Source organism: Coffea eugenioides, chromosome 6, assembly GCF_003713205.1.
Source record: "Coffea eugenioides isolate CCC68of chromosome 6, Ceug_1.0, whole genome shotgun sequence".
Lineage (NCBI taxonomy): Eukaryota > Viridiplantae > Streptophyta > Magnoliopsida > Gentianales > Rubiaceae > Coffea > Coffea eugenioides.
In genome coordinates this window covers 7,992,747-8,010,915 of record NC_040040.1, presented here as the reverse complement: position 1 = coordinate 8,010,915, position 18,169 = coordinate 7,992,747, and the positions used below count along the sequence as shown (strand labels likewise).

The window sequence follows — 18,169 nt, the reverse complement described above, 5'->3', positions numbered from 1 at the left end:
TCTCCTTTTGCCAGAGCATCTGCCTTATTAATTTGCACAATTTGGATTTGCCTCTTTTCTTTTCTTTCTTTCGTCTCGATATTGAGTTGAAGACCTTGAAGATTGAGTTGAATCACGCCAGAATTCAACTCAAAATCCATGCATTTTGCTTATATAAGAAAAGATTCAATTAATCCACGAATTCACACATCTATATATCTGAATGTGTGTTCATCATTTCCTTCTGTATCACTAAACATTTGTATGGCTCATGTATTGATGTAGTCCTGTTTATTCAGTTCTCTATTGATGTAGTCCTTAGACAGAAAGACCTCATCACATCACATGTTCATATGTATGTGTATTGTAGAACCCGACACCTATAAATCTATAACTTGCACTAGTATTTTAATATTGTATAAAGTAGTAAGAAGAGGGCCGTCTGCACCTTTGGATTAATTCTTCATTCTTGACCATTGATAGTGTGGCATCAAGCCCTCCAAAAAAAAAAGTTGATCTTTGTTGTTGTTTTTTTTTCCAACTCCTTTCTTTCGTTATCTTTTCTTTGGTTCACAGAATCTGTGTTCTGCTTGGCGTCTCTGGGCGTCGGGGGGCAGCATATAAAGCTGTTGTTAGTCTAAATAAATTTCAGCCTCTGATTGGCCAGGCATACGCGTCAAAAGATGGTTGGAGAGGCCAAATATTAGAAAGCTATATAGAAAGAGCAAAGCATGGGCAACTGAAAAGGGTATGATGGAGTAGGAGTGGGTTGCATTAAATGAATTTTAACACTTTGTGTATGGCACAGACCGGCAGAGAATCTGCAGATTGCCTATAGAAGATTGGCGTTTGCCTAATCTGCTGTGGCCTTTTGGTGATGTAACATGAATAAAAATACTAGAATTTTATTGTCTTTACCTGGCCAAAGTTCTGCAGGTTGTCCATAATTGTTGGACTCCATTATCATCGTTATCTGAAATTTGTTATGTGCTACTAAATCATCCTAACAAATAGTCCTTTTTTCTAAAAAAAAAAAAAAAAAGATCTCAAAATTTTTTACGTAATCTTTATAAACATATACTATAAGAAAAGAGCACTGGAAACAGGATGTGAGGAGACACTGCTTCATCGCTTTGCAGGTTTGGACAAGTCACGTGAAGTTTAAGGGTAGGCGTGGTTGATAGATTCCTATTACTTTTTTTTTTTTTTAACAGTCTAGAGGGGTATCCCGAAATCACCTGGACTAATCCCCCAGGCTGGGCAGAGCTCGCCCCAAAGATGCCCAACAATGGTAGCAAGTGGGTGTCGAACCTCGGGCCTTGCTGTAAAGACGGACGATCGGAACCAGCCGAGCTACCCACTGGGGGTGATAGATTCCTAATACACTACTGCCTAAATTTGCTAGCTAATTTTCAAGAAAGAAAAAAAAAAAGAAGTGATTAAAAAAAAGTAGAAGGAAATAAGAGGAGCTGCAAAATGGTTAAATTATAATGAGAAAAATCTTGCATGCATCTTACTTATGAAACTTGCCACGTTAATACTGGTACCAATTAAACACACATCTCTTAGCACAAAAAGAAAAACTAAGGTTGTGTTTGGATTGTATTTTTCATGAAAAAATTACTGTAGCGATTTGATATATATGAGGGAAAAGGTAATAGGGAAATGTGATCATGGAAAACGACGTAATTTTTCGACGGAAAACGGCAATCCAAATTTCTTTCTACCGCCTTTTTTCTACTCCTTTTGTGTTTGAACTTTGAACCCCTGACCTGATAGGAAAAGAAACACAGAAAGGAAAGGGTACTTTCTTTCTGACATTTTCTTACGAAAGTAAGAATTTTTGACAAATAAACCTAACTCCCCACAGTAACTCCAAAAGCCGGTAACTTTTGGAGTCCTGTGAGGGACTTATAAACCTAAACCCCAACCCCCCCCATTACCGATGTGGGATAGAAAACCCCACAGGGGTGCCCCGCTGCTAAGAGATAAAGACCCCCCAAGCCCCCTGAGAATGAGTTTTCTTTCTGACATTTTCTTACGAAAGTAAGAATTTTTGGCAAATAAACCTAACTCCCCACAGTAACTCCAAAAGCCGGTAACTTTTGGAGTCCTGTGAAAGGAAAGGGTACTTGCAAGGCAAGAAGTTCAAACAAATCAATCATGTCTTCCAAGCTTAACTAGTCGTCATGAATCCATGGTTCAATGATCCTTTCCACACACCTGCAGCATAACACACTGGCCCGAGTGTTCTCTTCAGAAAAGAAGATAATTTGGAGATGCCAAACTATGATTTAGCATAGCTAAACCCGTTTTCCCATTAATTAGTTAGGTCAATGCATGATAATCTTGGCATTAGCTAGTATACTGCTTAGTTTATTCATGACGTCGTATGAATGAAATTACCACTGGTCCTCTCTCCAAAGTCCGAATTGAAGTCCAACCTCGAAATTTCAAATTTCCTAGAAAGTTCCTGCCTGCATGTCGTTGCTTATGGGTATCTACTGGGGCAAGTACTTTATGCGTAAGTCCTAGTAGTATATAAACAGCTAATTTATTATAACACCTGTTAAACATGATCTTAAAATTAAAAAGAAAACTTGTCTATTGAGTAAAGTTATGACTAAGTTTTACCCACAAGTAAAAATTTTTTTAATCACAAATGTTGCCGTGGTCTTGAATGGTAATACCATATATAGACAGAAAAAAAGTGATAACTATGTGTAGGCTGTCAATGGGACCATCTGAATCGGCTTTTAACAAGTTTAGGTTTGGCTCATATAATGACTATCACTTTTTAAGTTTTGAATTATGAGTTTCAGGTTGATAATGTAAAATTTATATTTGACTCACAAAATATTCGAGCGTGAATCTAATTCGGGCTTAGCTCAACCTCATGTATTGCTTTTTAATTTCTTTAATAAAATTATTATAACTATTAAAATCTAAACCTAATATAACATTCACAGGACCACAACATTAAAATTATAAACAAGCCAGTAATAGTTCATTAAAAAGTATATAAACTAATAAATTTTCAACAATAATGTATCCAATTAATTCAAAGTACATAAAAATAGTAATATAAAACATGATTAACAGTCAATACATCATTAAAGGTTCTCAATTTACTCGTACTAAGATTTTTCCTTCAAAATATTTTGACATAATTTTTGTATATTTAATATTTCTTATATATAACTATATTTTGACGCATAACTCATAACTATAAAATATTAGTGATATTATATATATAATTATATATATAGATGCAGATTAAATGACTGGATTTATATCAAATTTGAGCCTAATAAATTCCAAATTCAGCTCATATTTAATTCGAATATAATGTTTATACCCAAAATCAGCCCCAACACACAATGAGCAATTAGGTTGATTGAGGTTTTTTTGGGGTCGAACTCGAGCTGACCCGAGCCATTTAACAATCCTATCTAGACGTGGACTTTGAACAGGCATTAGGCAGATGTCAATGTGACATAAACAGCAAGGCATTGCGTGTGCAAATCTCATTCTATGTTAGATGCTTCCGGGTCCTTCCATCTGACCTCATCAACTTTGTAGTAACCTTATTGAATTGTCAAAAAGCAGACCGTTGGCCCAACACCCTTGACTAACTTAAGGAAAGAGCTTCTAGAAATGACACCAATCCATCCAATAAAAGTTTCTTATTCCTTCCTTCCCATGACGAAACCCAAAGGACCTTTCGTGGTCAAGGTTAACTAATCAAACCGTGACACCTTAAATTTCTTTCGTCGTGTAATTGATCATCCCATGTCACACTAGTAGTAACTATTAAGAAGGAGAGGCAAAGACACATTCGACATAAAGATCTATGTGTAACATGGCCATTACATTAATTTAATAACAACTTTTAATTAATGCGGGAGCGGAAGATGTGGTGTAGAGCAACGGGGTCCTTAAAAGGGTGGGTCGAATCATTTGGCCCTGAGGAGTAAGGGCTGCTGGCTGAGGAGATGGCCTGCCATGATAGGCTAGATCAAGATCAGGATCAACCCTTCTTAACCAATAATTGAGCGTCTGCCAAAAATTATTGTAACTTAATGACGGCAGCAGGTGGGATTTATTTAATCAAATCATATCCTTGCTTGTGTAATCTACTGCCTCAATTGTGCAATCAGTCGTGTTTACAATACATGGGAAGCTAACGCCCAGAATGTTTCTGGTTCGCCAACAAGTTGAGGGTTAATTACGCTACGCTGGTGATTTAATTAGTTGATGACTTGATGCCCGTTCCGTTGTCTGAAACAAAGAGATTATCTTGGGGAAATAAAGAGATTATTGGGTTGGATTTTTTAAGCTTTCCATCTTTTGTCATTTTCCCATACCACGGCAACTTTAAGATGGTTCCTGGAAAATACAAACATATATATTAACGGCCACCCATTGGCCCAAATGCTAACTAAGTCTTCTGGAACACGTTAAATCAAGTTTTAATGGTTTTTATTTTGGATTAATCTCCTAATAGTCTATACACTTTCATCATTGAATTCATGATACCATTGAATACTTTCACCGTGATAGTATGTGTATACACTGTCAGTATATATGAGATTTACTCATTTACATTTTAGTGCGGGTTTAAATATCTCAATCTTGCTTGGGATTTTTATTCTTTACTGTAATTGTTCTGAAATCCCAAGCGATGCTTCGCTGTAATTATTGTGAAATCTCAAATATTAATTTGGCAATATTTTGTCTGCTATAAATTTTGTGGTTCTAATAATAAATTTTTTGAGTATCATATTCTAAATTAAATTTATATTTAAATGTTGAAATAAATGTTTTGACTCATAGATGATGACAATTTCAATATTTTAAAATATAAACTATTTCCAAAATGAATGAATGATGTCCTAAATGAATCATAAAAATTTCCAAAATATGATGGCCCCCAATCTCATCTTTTAATTTTGTACTTAACTCCCACATGGAAAAGTTACGAAAATTTTATAACATTGGGCACCAGCCCAACTCAACAAACAGACAAAATCATTTGCATTTCCAAATTGGGTTTAGAAGCCACTTCTTAAGCCCGCTCTCTATGGGCCAGCGTTGAAACCAGCCTAAATTTGACCACTAATATTTTATTATTTTTTAGCTCGGCAGTGCCGCAGCCTCGCCCTCCATTTTCAGTTTCTGCAATCGTCGAAGCAAAAAATCACAATAAACATCCCTTTTATCATTCAGGTAACTTCTTATTTGATCAATTTTTCTGCACAATCTTTTATTAACGCCGAAAACCCTGGATTTAATTTAGTGTTTTTTACGAGTTTATTCACTCCCCCAAATCGTTGTCTAGTCGGTTTTTGAATTTTTGATTTCTTATCCATACACATACCAAGGTTGTTAATTGCTTCTTTCCAGTTGAAGGGTTTTGGTTTACGAGAAAGTTAAGTAGTAAACTTTGGCTGCTCTTAGGAAATGAATTTTCTTTTTCTTTTTTTCCCCCCTTCAAGATTCAAGTTGGTTTTCAATGCAACCCTTCTGTTTTAATAGCTTTAGAAAGACTGGTAAAAACTATAGATTCAGCTATGGCAATATGTTGTTGCTGAAAAACAATAAAAAAAAAAAGAAAGTAACGGGCATTTTTCCTTCTTCTCTGGGTATTTTGCATCATTTCCTTTTTATTATTGGGCAATCCTGAAAATGTTTTCAGCTCCAGTTTTCTTTGGGATTTAGCTTCATGGCTAAGGTACTTAATAGATGATCTTGTGGGCTTATGAAATGTTGATACTATATAGATGGCTCAGTTCAGATTTATGCGTCATGTATAAAGGTCCTTGCATGTCTAGTTCTGCTGTGAGGTAGACCATGTGTTTTGATGCAGGATTATTAGTTTTTAGTTTAAAGTGGAAAGTTTAAAAGTATACGAATTCCATTGATGGTTAAAAAAAAACGCGCATTCTCATTTACTTGTCACACGTTGTTTCTTTAGTACGTATGACATATGAGGATCTTTGTTCTTCAACTTTTCTGCTTTATTTACTGGATTGTACTTGAGGCTAGATTGCTTGAAATAGCAGGAAAGAAGCTTGACAACATGTCCAGACTTGTGCGCTTTAACTAAAGAAACCAATCTCCAATACATGTTCAATTGGATTTCAGGCTGAGGGATTATTGCTGACCGAAATGGTTATTTTGAGATGTGATAGATGACTGAGAAGCTAAAGAACTCTAGTTTCTCAAAGAACAGATTATGAAACTTGAAATTTCCTAAAGAATTGCTGACTATGTATATGAAATTAAATCAAAGTTTTGTTCCTATGTTGGAGGTCATAAAGGATCCATTATAGTAGTTGTAAATGGTTTCTTGGGTTTGAGGGCGCTTTATATTCTTATGTCTGGAATGTGAATGAAGTGAAGATAAATATGATTAATAACGTAATCTGTGCTGCAACTGCCTTATTGATCAGTTGATTATGCATCTGTAATATTGTCATTTCTCCTTTCAGCGTTTCACTATCTTGAATGGTTGTATGCTGTTAGCTAGGTATCAAACTGCTCTTATGAAGTTTTATTGTTGCATGCTTCGCCAGTGGTAGCATTTTATCTATAAGAAACTTTGTTGTACTTGTCTGTAGATTATGTAAGCTCATGATTTTCCCTGATTGATATATTGTCAGCAGATATGAAGGTTAGGTCATCAGTTAAGAAAATGTGTGAGTTCTGTCGAACCGTTAAACGACGTGGTCGAGTGTATGTGCTGTGCTCAGTTAATCCCAAGCACAAGCAACGACAGGGCATTTCCACGTTTGCATATGAAGGTCCAACACCCCTGATGTATGCACTCTCAAATGAGCTCTTTTTTTCTTGTGCATAATTTCAGTTTTTTCATGCTTAGTTATTTTATGCATGCTTATTTTCTGCCAAGCATTAGAGTAGGCAGACTACCTCAGGGATGACGACTGCATTCTTGTAAAATAAACAGACCACCTGCTTACATATCAGAAAACCTATATAAATTACTAATGTAAGGCACAACAAATTTGTAATGGAGACTTGAGCATAAGTTTGTGATAGAGATGGGATTTTAAGTTGCTGTGTTCAGGTTTGTTCACTTGGAGGTGAGTCATGTAAATTTGTCTTTTATTCTGGTTAATTTACAATGTCGCTGCTATTCTGGATTAACGTGAACTATAGATTATGATCATTTTACACATCAGAAAAGTAGTATAACTTGGTTAGACCACAAGGCTTCTCTGACTTTCTTAAAGCAAGAAAGCATGATAATGTGGGCACCTTATTTTGTTATCTAAATTAAGGACCAAGTTGTGCTATGCAATTGAACGTTTACATCATGACGCTTCTGAAAACGTCGAAACAACAGCAGCATTGTCAGTTATGGAACGTATATCTAGCAGGATTGTGTTTCGGGTCCTTAGTCATAACTCATAAGTGAACTTGCGGCACTAAACCATTGCGCTCTATTGAAGCTGGGAAAATTTTAACAATTTTGAGTGTTCCCTTTTAAGAGAAAACTAGTTATTGTATGCCTACTCGTGTTTTGTATTTAGCAACCACCTCTAGCACTACGCATATTACATATTCTGGTGATACAGTTCGTGGCCAGCCTTTTGATTCTTTCTGTTTGTGCATATCTTCAGTAGTTCTTCTGTGACAAGTAGCAAGCGGGAGGGTACACTTGGTAGCAGCGTTCGCACTGGTCTGCCTTCTCTTATATCCAAGAAGACTGAGCCCTCTGTGACACCTTGGTGGAGAGTTGGTCTGGCTTCAATTTTGCTAAATCGTGCCACTAAGCAGTAGAAGATTTGGCTGGAGAATTTCAACTTTCCAACGCATGGGAGTATATGTTCGAATTTTGTTGCTCTTGCAGCGCAGCTTGCTAAACTGTTTTGGTAATAGATAATGTTATTAGCCCATCAAAATTATGTCATCTGTGATTTGTCTTCCCGAAACTTAACTACGAGCAGAACCCATGGCTGAAAGAATAAAACGAGCAGAATGGACAAAGGATTTTGCAGGTTCGTTTAAAATAGATCATGTTACAGGGATTTTGTAAGGGACTAGTAGATGCACTCGGGGTTTAGCAAGCAACAAGTGCTCTATTGGGCCCCTGCAGCCCTTGGGCCTCATTCAGCTTGTAGCATTGCTGACCTGAAGTTTGGGGCTCTTTGAGAAGGGCCCAACAGTAATGTGTGGCCCGATCCACTGGACCGGTGCGTTTCTACTGTCAGTCTGAGAGATTTGGACCTGTATAGGATTTTTTTTTTTATTTTAACAGTGATAATATTTGTATAATTTATTCTAAACTAGTTTAAAGGGGGGAGAGCCTAACTAACCGAAAGGATTTCGGTGAAGAAAATTATTGAAGGTGACAGTCTGACAAGGGAGGGAAAATTAGGATTCAATCCTTGGAATGTTCCCTGCAGGACTACGCCACTTGAATTCCTAAGTACGTACGTGGGCCCAAGAATTTATATGTGTTTCTCATTCAACAATAATTAATCAATAGTTTTTGTTTTTTCTTTAAAAGATTAATCAATAGCCGGCTCTAATAATTGATTTGAACCGGTTCGTTGAATGATTGGCCATGGATTCAGGGACCTAACTTTAACCCATCCTATTCATCTAGCAATCATTTCGCACACAAATGACACTACTGGGTTGGCGGAAGCTTTAGTGCAAAGGCAGATGTCAATTGATTGACAAAAGAAAAGGATGTATTAGTAGTGTCATTTGTGAACTAAAATCATGCGCAGATTTGTGTACCAAATTAGCGAGTTGTCCAGAGACAATAATAATGTTGTAGCTATCCTAGTGGTTTGTTTGGATTGAAGCATTATTTACCCAATTTTATTTGCTTACATCATCATTACAATTTTCAATACACCTTTTTATCTTCCCAATTACCTTTTTATCTCACATACATCACATCACAAAAAGTACTACAGTAAAAATATCTCAAATAATCCCAAATAACTTACAATCCAAACAAACATTATAGTTTCTCAAGTGAGTATCAACCGACACTTTTTTGCCCCAAATGGGAAAAGCTGAATGGTACTGCAGGATGATAAGGAAAGACAGGAATAGGGCCTCAGCAAACAACCAATATCTATATATATATTCACTCAGATGAGATGGTATCCTAAGATCGTGGAAAGTACTGTGTATGGCTTGAAAATTTGCATTATCAGTCCTTGAATTGAGCTGCTCTGTTAAACTCACTCTGAAAAAAAAAAAAAAACAATTTCACTTTATGATATCAGATGCTTATTTCGAGGTTGAAGGAATTTATTTTCAAGTCCAACTCAATAATTTTAATGGCCAGCAGCTGTTCGTACAATAGAAGGTCAATTACTAAGGGAGATTTTTTTTTTTTTTTTTTTTTTTTTTGGGGTCCTCAGAAAAAGAAAAAGAGGGGAATCGCACGTGGGAAAGGAAGAAGCGCGTGTCCTGGGGCATTGAAATTAAGTTAATTAACCACTATAATCCTAGCTGGATTTAGTGAAAGTTAGAAAGTAGATAAGGTTTAACAACGAGCGGGCCCCACTTAACCCTCTCGTAAATTACCCACTTAACTTAACCACCGCTTACTTTCGACTTTCGATTGATTCACCCCAGCAAACAAACAGTCCCGCTCCTCACAATCCGCCCCCGCCCAATTTCACAAATTAGGATTTAGGTGTGATTGTAGCCAGCAGTTTGTTGATCAACTGGCGGCATATGGTAATGGGAGTAGTATTTCCTAGTGCTGTTGCAGGTATTTATGGAGTATTATGCATACATAAGTAGCCATCCTAAAATATCTGCTTGTTTGACAGTGAAAATTCCATAGAAACTATCGACCCTTTTTAACTTTTCTTCAAATATGTTTGCAGGGCTGGATTTATGATTGGAGCTTGATGTTGGGTTTGGTTGATCTGGGCCGTTTGGAAATACAGATTGGGTTTTGATAATTTGATGCCGCTTCATGTTTAGGTATATGATGCTGTACACTTCTTTCACTGATTGGATCAGCAGCTTTCTTGCTTGCATGGGGTAAGTTATTCTGGTTCTTATCATTTGCTCCTGTCTCTTCCTATTACTGTTCTCTCCGTTGTATTGACTGTTGAAGTTCTGTTATCTGTTTCGAGGGGCTTCTATTTTTTTGTTTGGTTTAGAAGCATGGAGAACTAAAGAATTATACTGGAAAGCTCGGGCTGGCTCTTTTTGTGGTTATAATTAGATGTTTTGATTCTAGAGACTTAAGAGTGGGATGGGCTGTTCTTGTTTACCAAATTTGGACAACACAGTCGTATTTAATTTGTTTTTTCTATTCTTTACCTTTTGCTCGTTATCTTCCGTTGTCGTAGTGTCAAAAGCGGCAACTGGATTGTGTAAAACTCTAAAACTGTCTGCCAGATAAAAAGTTCTTCTATTTTGTCTCTTTTGTGGTGGTGTACGGACTTTTGTATTGTCTGGTTATTGTGGTTGCAATTTTTCTGCTTTTTTTTTTTTTTTTTCTCTCCTTTTAGTACTTAAGATGGAAAGATAGAGAAACTAGACTTTTCCAGGCTGCTACTTGCACATTCATGATTCTTTTGAAATGAAAGAGTTGAAACTAATCATCTGGTAAAAACATGATCTATTATTAGTTGAGAAAGTGAAAAATGCTGAAAAAGGAGATGTAAGATAAACCAGACTTGTTTATATACTATATGGTGTGTGTGAAGCTTGGCTGAGCTTTTCGTTACATACTATTATGACTTCCTGGATGTATGCAATAGGCATATGCGAAGGATTAGACTGAGACAGCGTTTGACTTAATGTTTGAGACCGTGAATTATGCACTTAAATGTTAGAATTTGTTTCTTTTTCCATGACTCAGACACTATTCAAATGATCATAACACAACAACTATTACGGTTGAGATGGTGTGTGTACAATTGTATGCGCTTCTGGTTGTATGAGAGTGTTATTTTCCTTCAAAACATGTTAATGCCTTTAAAACTGTAGATTTATATTAGAGAATGCAAGTCTAAATACTGATTGTGCTTTCTCTTTACAATTCATACTTGTAGTTGCAGAATATGTTTAGTAAATACTTGAAATATTATGACTGGGGGTATGCTTTTCTATGTCTTCCTCTAAACAGCAGTATTGCTCCATTTTCTGTGTCCATACTGTTAAAACAGTGTCTTTGTTTATTATAAATGCTAAAGCACCATTTTGATTGAAAACAGCCAGCCCAATACTCCAATATCCTTCTTATCTATAATTGTGATTGGAGCGATATCCTGACAAATACAGGTGCTGCAAATTGCTTTCTGCTGGCTTGGAGTAATGATTACAGGACATGTAGTTGGAGTAAACAACATTTACCATTTTGTGGTGAAAAAATTCTTCCAATGTAGTAAATAAGATAAATAGGAGGGTAGATATATTTGTACCTTGCTAGGAGGTTAATTTAGTGTCTTCTTAAAAATATCGAACTGGTGATTATAGTTTTCTGGTCTGGTGTCCTTGAAACCTCCCTGTCCAAAGTATGCAGTAGCCTGTTGTTGTCTTCTGCTTGGAAAGTATTGAAGTCACATCTGGTGGCTGCGATACAGAAGGATTGAATGTTAAACATGCTAGTGTGCTGGTATGTGGTTGATTACTCTAGCTTGGTCCTGGACATCGCAGACCTTCTTGTCTCCTCCCATTTCTCTCTTTCTTCATTTCCTCTTTGCTTATGTTACTGTGGAAAGTCACAAGTTACTGGAGGTAAGGACCTGAAACCTGTAGGTCTAAGTTTGAAGAGTAACATTCTTCTCAGGTAATTCATGATTACCTCAATGATCTTATAAACCATACTCTTCTTCTGATAGTGCATTAAGCAAGAAAAGATTTTGTGCGTGGAGCTTGAATCTTTTAATTGGCATTTTGTTTAGGATAAGTTATACCAGTCCTTGCAGTTAAAACCATGGATTCTTTTTCCTGGTAGTAGGTGCTAGGTGCTGATTAGCTATGAGGCGAAGGAAAGAAGCGTTGAAGAAAGAACTCTGAGTGAACAAGAGTCATAAGGAATTTTCTGTAGAGAAAAATTGAATGTGGTGCTTAGGCCTAATCTGAAAAGAGAGCCAAACACAGATCTCCTGCTCATTGGAATCATGAAGCAAAGAAGTTGAAAGAAATTGGAAAGGATAAAAGGGAGGAGGGAATATGCTGTCTTTTAAGTATCTTAATTTCAGGACTTCTTAGCCCATTAATTAGCCGATAAATTTGTTTCTAGTTTCTTCTTTGTTCTCTTTCCATTACGCCAGGCCAAAAGGTTATGCATGTTTTCATGTTTTCTGCTTAACTGTTATGTGGCGTTCTGTTTATACATATGTCTGTATGCTTAGCACACGTTTGGTAAACTTCATTGCTATTGCTCAAAAGCTGTCTTATGTTTGAGTGCTAGGAATTGATGTCTTGTAGTGGTCTTGATCTCCAAAATTGTCAATTTCTTAATATTAACTGATCTTGAGTTCCGTTTGTTGTACACCTATGGCTGAAAACTTCCTGCTCATCACCTGGATTAGGAAAGATATTGACAACAAATTTTTTTTTTGGTGTGTGTGAATGCTGCAACTAATAGAAATCATGATCTTACTTCGGAAGCAGATACTTTTTTTTTTTTTTTGGTTTCGCCACACAGCATGGCAAATTTTTAAGCTACTGCATTAGTGAACAGTAAACTATAAACTACACAAATATTGAAAACAAAAAAAGGTTTTGTAATTGTGTGAATGTTTGCTAATCCTTCTGCAACATAGAGAAATCATAATCTTACTTCGGAAGCAGATCTTTTTTTTTCCCAAAACACAAATCATGGCAAATGCTCATGCTACTGCAATAGTGAACAGTAAACAACAAACTCAGTTCTGGTTGTGGGACACAAAAAGTGAATATCTTGCTTCTGGCATGTATTGTATATGTTAATGAACCTGAATTGTAACAGAACAGAGGTTGTTTTGGTTGCTGCACCAAATCTCAGCCGATCATTGCTGTGGATGAGCCATCAAAGGGATTGAGAATTCAAGGTCGGCTAGTTAAGAAACCCAGCATATCTGAAGATTTCTGGAGCACCAGCACATGTGACCTGGAGAACAGTATGGTTCAATCTCAGAGAAGTATGTCATCCATCAGTATATCAAATCAGAGCCTCAGTCAACAAGGTGGCACTGGCAACAGTATTAACCACTCAGAATTTGTCAATCATGGCAAGTATACTTTACAATCTCCTCTGTACTGTTGGTTGAGCTTTCAGTAGCAAAGTTCGTCCTTTATGTGTTAATGATTTAGTTTCTATTCTGCTGTGAATGAAGCAATAGTTTTTTGGTCAATGCATGATGACAGTATGAAATGGAAGGGGTCTCGGGTCATTTTCCCCTCTTCTTCCTTTCGTATTTCTCTTATGCGTCTTTGTTCCTAATGAGGAAGTAGCTTCAAGCATGCTGCAGAAGAATCTTGATTGAGTTAAATCATTTATGACACATTCTTCTCAGTTCAGTTAAATCATTTATGACGCAACTTTCTAATTTTCTTATTTTCCCAAGCGTAGGCTATCTTCGTTGGAACCAGGCAAGGCTTCAGTGGATTGGAAGTAAAAAGTCAGAGACACAAAAACAAGTTGAGGAACCCATCTTAAGGTGTCCACTCACTCTTATTCTTGTTTCGTGGTGGAATTTTAAATTCTGCAATCATGTTGTGGCCTTGTGACATAGCTTTAGTTGTATTATGTTGTTTAGAGTATAATCAGGACGAATGTAATTCATGTTTACTAGGTTTATAGAAAGTATAATTTCAGGCTTTGCTAAGCTCCAACATATATGATATTCAAATGTGTCAGAATTGATTTTATTCCTATGATTCAGTTCTTCTTAGCTTTCTATCCTCTCGTTTTGATACGTAAATACTGTCCCTACACCCTTAGCCTCATTCATTGCTCTTGTTGCAGTTGGAATGCAAGTTACGAAAGCTTGCTGGGGACTAACAAGCGTTTTCCTCAGCCAATTCCTCTCTCAGTAAGTTTCTTGCAATTTTTTTTTTTTTTGGGGGGCTGTCTTTGCACTTTCTTGGTTCTACTATAATTACGGTGATTCATTAGACTTCAGTCTAGCAGGGCTCGTATCTGACCGGCCAGTATCTTTGACTGACAGGAAATGGTTGATTTTCTCGGGGATATTTGGGAGCAAGAAGGTTTATATGACTAAAGAGCCATGATGGAAGTGCACCTAGTTTATTTCAGTAAATGAGAATTCGCTGTTTTCTTTGTTTCATTACATTTGGTGTATAGTTTCCCTAAGGGGAGGAAAAGAGAGAGAGAAGGCAAGAAGAAGAGGAAGAGTGACATTGGAACTGAGAATTTTTATGGGCTTTTTTAATTTGGCTGAGTAGTTCTAGATCTATTCAAAATATATATATGCTTCTCCTTGTATACTACCTTTATAGATACAAAATCACCAGTTAACTGTGTATTTCTACAGGATGCATTTTGAGATCTTGTAAATATAATGCTAATACTGCCTGTTACATCTGACTGATTTATATGTTTATTATGCTCTCTCTCTCTCTCTCTTTTGGTTCATCTGGCTCTATGATTAATGCTCGCAACTTTTATCTCTTTCTTTTTCTTAAGCTCCGATTATGTATCCACAACTATTGATTATTAGAGCGTGTTAAATATCATTGAAGTGCTCCTAAAAGGATGAATAAAGATCAGGCGAGTGAGATTTGGCATATTGTTGTCTGGGCTAAATGGTGATGGTTTGTTAATCATTTAAGCTGGATGATTGATTACACTCCTGAACTGTGGTCCTGAGGTGATGGTCTCAAACTCTCTTTTCCTCTCTGCATTCTTATGCAAGTGGTGGTTAGAACCAAGAACAGAAAGCAGCATCTTACGTCTAAGCTTCTTCATGTTTTTTGGGTACTATGAATTTAGCACTGCCTTTTTCCTTTCTATTTTAGTTATTTATTATTTAGGGTAGGCCCAAAGAGTGAAAAATGAAACTTGTGCAAGTGGACCTTCCTTTCTCACTTTTGTGAATCAACAAATGCGTAACGTGAATGGTATTTGCCTTTTCATTGGTTCACAAATTCAACCACTAGACGTTTTTGAGTTCTAATTCGCCAAAGATTTGTATACAACCATGGCGAGACTTCGACAGCCTCTCTGAGAATTTTGCTAAACTGCTGGAATACCATTACCGCTCGGGAAGGTTAAAAACCATCCAGAGGTTGGGGCTTTTTCATCAAGAACTGCGTTCCCTCACTACTGGGAAATTGATGTATGCCCAATCTCGTTTTCTCAAGTTGACTTGCCCGGTTAAGCGTTAGTAATTTAATTCTGATTTCTTCGTTAAAAGTTGAGTTGCCTGACGGGATTCAAACCATGAAGCTGGGCTGGATTCTGGAAAGGCACCACCCCCCAACATCAACAAACACCAAGACAAAAAAGGAATTTTCCAAATTCGGCCTGCCCAACCCCCAAGAATCTAGATTGCAGGTGCCGTACCATAAGCAACTAATGGGGCAGAATAGTAGTACCATAAATAAAATAGAGCAAGCAAACCTATTGTATTGTCTTTATACCATCCAACCCACGCCAGGACAAGTGAAGGAGTTTTTTAAACAAGTTGATCTTTATCAATGAAGACTACATTGAATCTGGTCTTTCTCAATTCCAATTCCTAAATTCAACAAAACCCATTTGACCAATTTAACGAATTCCCGTGTCTTCAGCAATTGTCTTTTGCCATGTACATTCGTTGAAAGCCCCTCCGCTCCCTCATTATCTAAGATAATCCTTTTATATTTGCACATATATATAGTAGTGTATTTTTGCAAAGCTAATTTTGTTTTCTGCCATTTATTTTTCTCTTCTTTCACTACGCCATTGGAACCTCTTCTTAGTTTTATTAATGCTCAGTTGCGTGCCTGTGAAATCATCCAGAGTCATACGGATATTATTCTTTTTCAATTTGTGTTAAGTTAGGATCCCATCACATCTTCACAGCAGATTATATTCGATTAGATAGCGATCACTCAACAATTACTTTATGATGTACACAAAATTTTCTAAAAGATCAAAAAAAAAAGTTTGATGCATGCAAGCATATATGGTTTTGAACACAACGTGGATTTAATGGAATTGAAACCTGCAAGTGCAGGAATTCCTATCGCTTTTGCTTTTGGGTTAAGCAAGCAAAAGCATGCATCTCCAAATCCATGCACCATTTCTGACATCGAGATCAACACTCTTGACTTGACAGCTACATATATTTGCCTTGTTCATGGAGTCTGTGAAGAGCTTTCATTTTTTTTTTAAGGTGTCATGGACTCATATGGGGCTGGCTGCGTGTAATAATTAATAATTTTTGTTTTCTATTTTAAAGACCTGCAGCTGAATTAAACCAAACTGAAAGTAACCCTACCCAAAGAATCGAATTAGTTGATAGAAACTGATAGATAGGGGCATTTCCTGTAGTGTTGATCAGATTAAGATGAAATCAAAACCCCAAAAAGAAAAAAAAAAAAAAAAAGGCCAATGCTGCAGTTCGACACATCCAATACGATTGCACGTACTTAACAATTTAATCTTGCCATCAATGCCGCTAGCTGCTGCTGCAATCTATCACAAGAATCATAAAACGGCGTACTGACCAGAAATACATGAAAACGTTTTAGAACGTCAAACTTGGAAGCTGGGGGGGGGTAGTCCGACTTACTTGTTAGCTGCGTTCAGTGAGGAGACCTGGGCAGAAAAACAAATTTTTTTTTTTTTAGAAAAATCAAAGGAATGGGGGTTGCTTCCCATGCATTGCTGCTACGCATCCTATACTAACAATATTGGTCCTAGATTCTTGTAGTCAATCAATCAAGTTTAATGCGGAGGAGCAAATTGGTTCCCTTGCCGGCAAAAATTGCCTGTACACCGGTCATCAGGTGGACAATTTATACATGCAGTTGAACATAAAGGTGCTGCTATTTACGACGTATAGCAAAAGGTTACTTGCTTCGAGCTTTGGTCTAACTCAAATTTGAAAAACTAATTAATTTTCAAGATCCCATTTAGCAAAACAGTCCAAGTTGGTGTGGTTTAAACCAAACACGCGGTTAATCTTTTTTTGAATATCCATCTCGATCAACTTATTAGATTCCTTGAATTGGCCCTCTTTGTGCATAATGCCAATGGGACCACGGTTATATTTTTTAAGATTTACTACAACACAAGTGGGAACTGGTAAGTGATAAGATTTATTAACATTTCGCAGAGCTGCTGCGGTTCCACTGAATCTGAACCATCCTAGCCCTTCCGGTCCTTCTTCTTCATACCTACCTTCCTAATCATCCTTTGTCAGTACTTTTTTTTTTTGGAAAAAAAAAAAAATATATCTGCCCATTTCTTGAGAAGGACCTGTAAGGCTACATGTCATGCCCTGCAGAGCTTACATTCAATGCACACACCATATTCCACAGCGAGAAAATTCAATGGATAAACACGTTTTACGTCACATTTTCTCATACGAAAACAATTGTTCTTTTCTTTAAGGTGAAGCTAAAGATTTGCAGCCTTGTTGCAGGAAGGCGCCCCCGCTTGTTACGGCTTCGGATTGATAAGACTTGGAGGGGCAGACTGCTTTGCCAAACGGACTTAAACTATGGAGAGTTTGCGATGCCCTGAACAAGATTTTGAGATTGCCAAAATATTTTGCCATGTACAGTCAGTTTAATTTATACTAGTTTTTCCGGATACTTTTATTTTGATTTGTTATGAACCAAGGGATAATATTTCAAGAAAGAGATATCAACGATATTTTTACATGTTTATTCTGAGATATTTATCATGGAGTGTATGGATAGGAGATTATTTGGAATAATTACTGTAGTATTTTTTGTGATGTAAGATAAAAAGATAATTAGAAAGATAAAAAAGTGCGTTGAAAATTGTGTTTGTAATGCAAGTAAATAATTTTTTGTCAGATAATGAAAATTGTATTCTTAAAATCTTAATATCATAACATGATAATATTTATCAATAAACTGCAATGTATAGAAAAAAGGAAATGAAAAATTTGCCTCGAGATGATTATTATACTTTTAAAATGATTATACACCTCTAATTACGTATTTGCTTTTAGTTAAACACCAAAAAAAAAAAAGGTGTAGCAATTGA

At 36.6% G+C, this 18,169-nt stretch overlaps 2 protein-coding genes across 4 annotated transcripts; both read left to right on the top strand.

The window, feature by feature from the left end:
• The first annotated feature begins 5,110 nt into the window (after positions 1-5,110).
• LOC113776044 lies at positions 5,111-8,467 on the top strand. Of its 3 annotated transcripts, none has more exons than XM_027321112.1 (3): positions 5,111-5,208; positions 6,648-6,801; positions 7,629-8,467. In XM_027321112.1, exons 2-3 carry the CDS (start codon positions 6,650-6,652, stop codon positions 7,783-7,785), a joined length of 309 nt encoding a protein of 102 aa, XP_027176913.1. In that variant the 5' UTR covers positions 5,111-5,208; positions 6,648-6,649; the 3' UTR covers positions 7,786-8,467. The 3 variants fall into 3 exon arrangements, with proteins under 3 accessions (XP_027176913.1, XP_027176911.1, XP_027176912.1); XM_027321110.1 differs by having other exon boundaries at positions 7,626-8,467; XM_027321111.1 differs by having other exon boundaries at positions 5,118-5,208; positions 6,645-6,801; positions 7,626-8,467.
• Positions 8,468-9,590: 1,123 nt separating this feature from the next.
• On the top strand, positions 9,591-14,534 carry LOC113775094. The gene is made up of 6 exons (XM_027319833.1): positions 9,591-9,745; positions 9,864-10,023; positions 12,955-13,211; positions 13,553-13,640; positions 13,949-14,015; positions 14,151-14,534. Exons 2-6 carry the CDS (start codon positions 9,956-9,958, stop codon positions 14,202-14,204), a joined length of 534 nt encoding a protein of 177 aa, XP_027175634.1. The 5' UTR covers positions 9,591-9,745; positions 9,864-9,955; the 3' UTR covers positions 14,205-14,534.
• Positions 14,535-18,169: the final 3,635 nt, after the last annotated feature.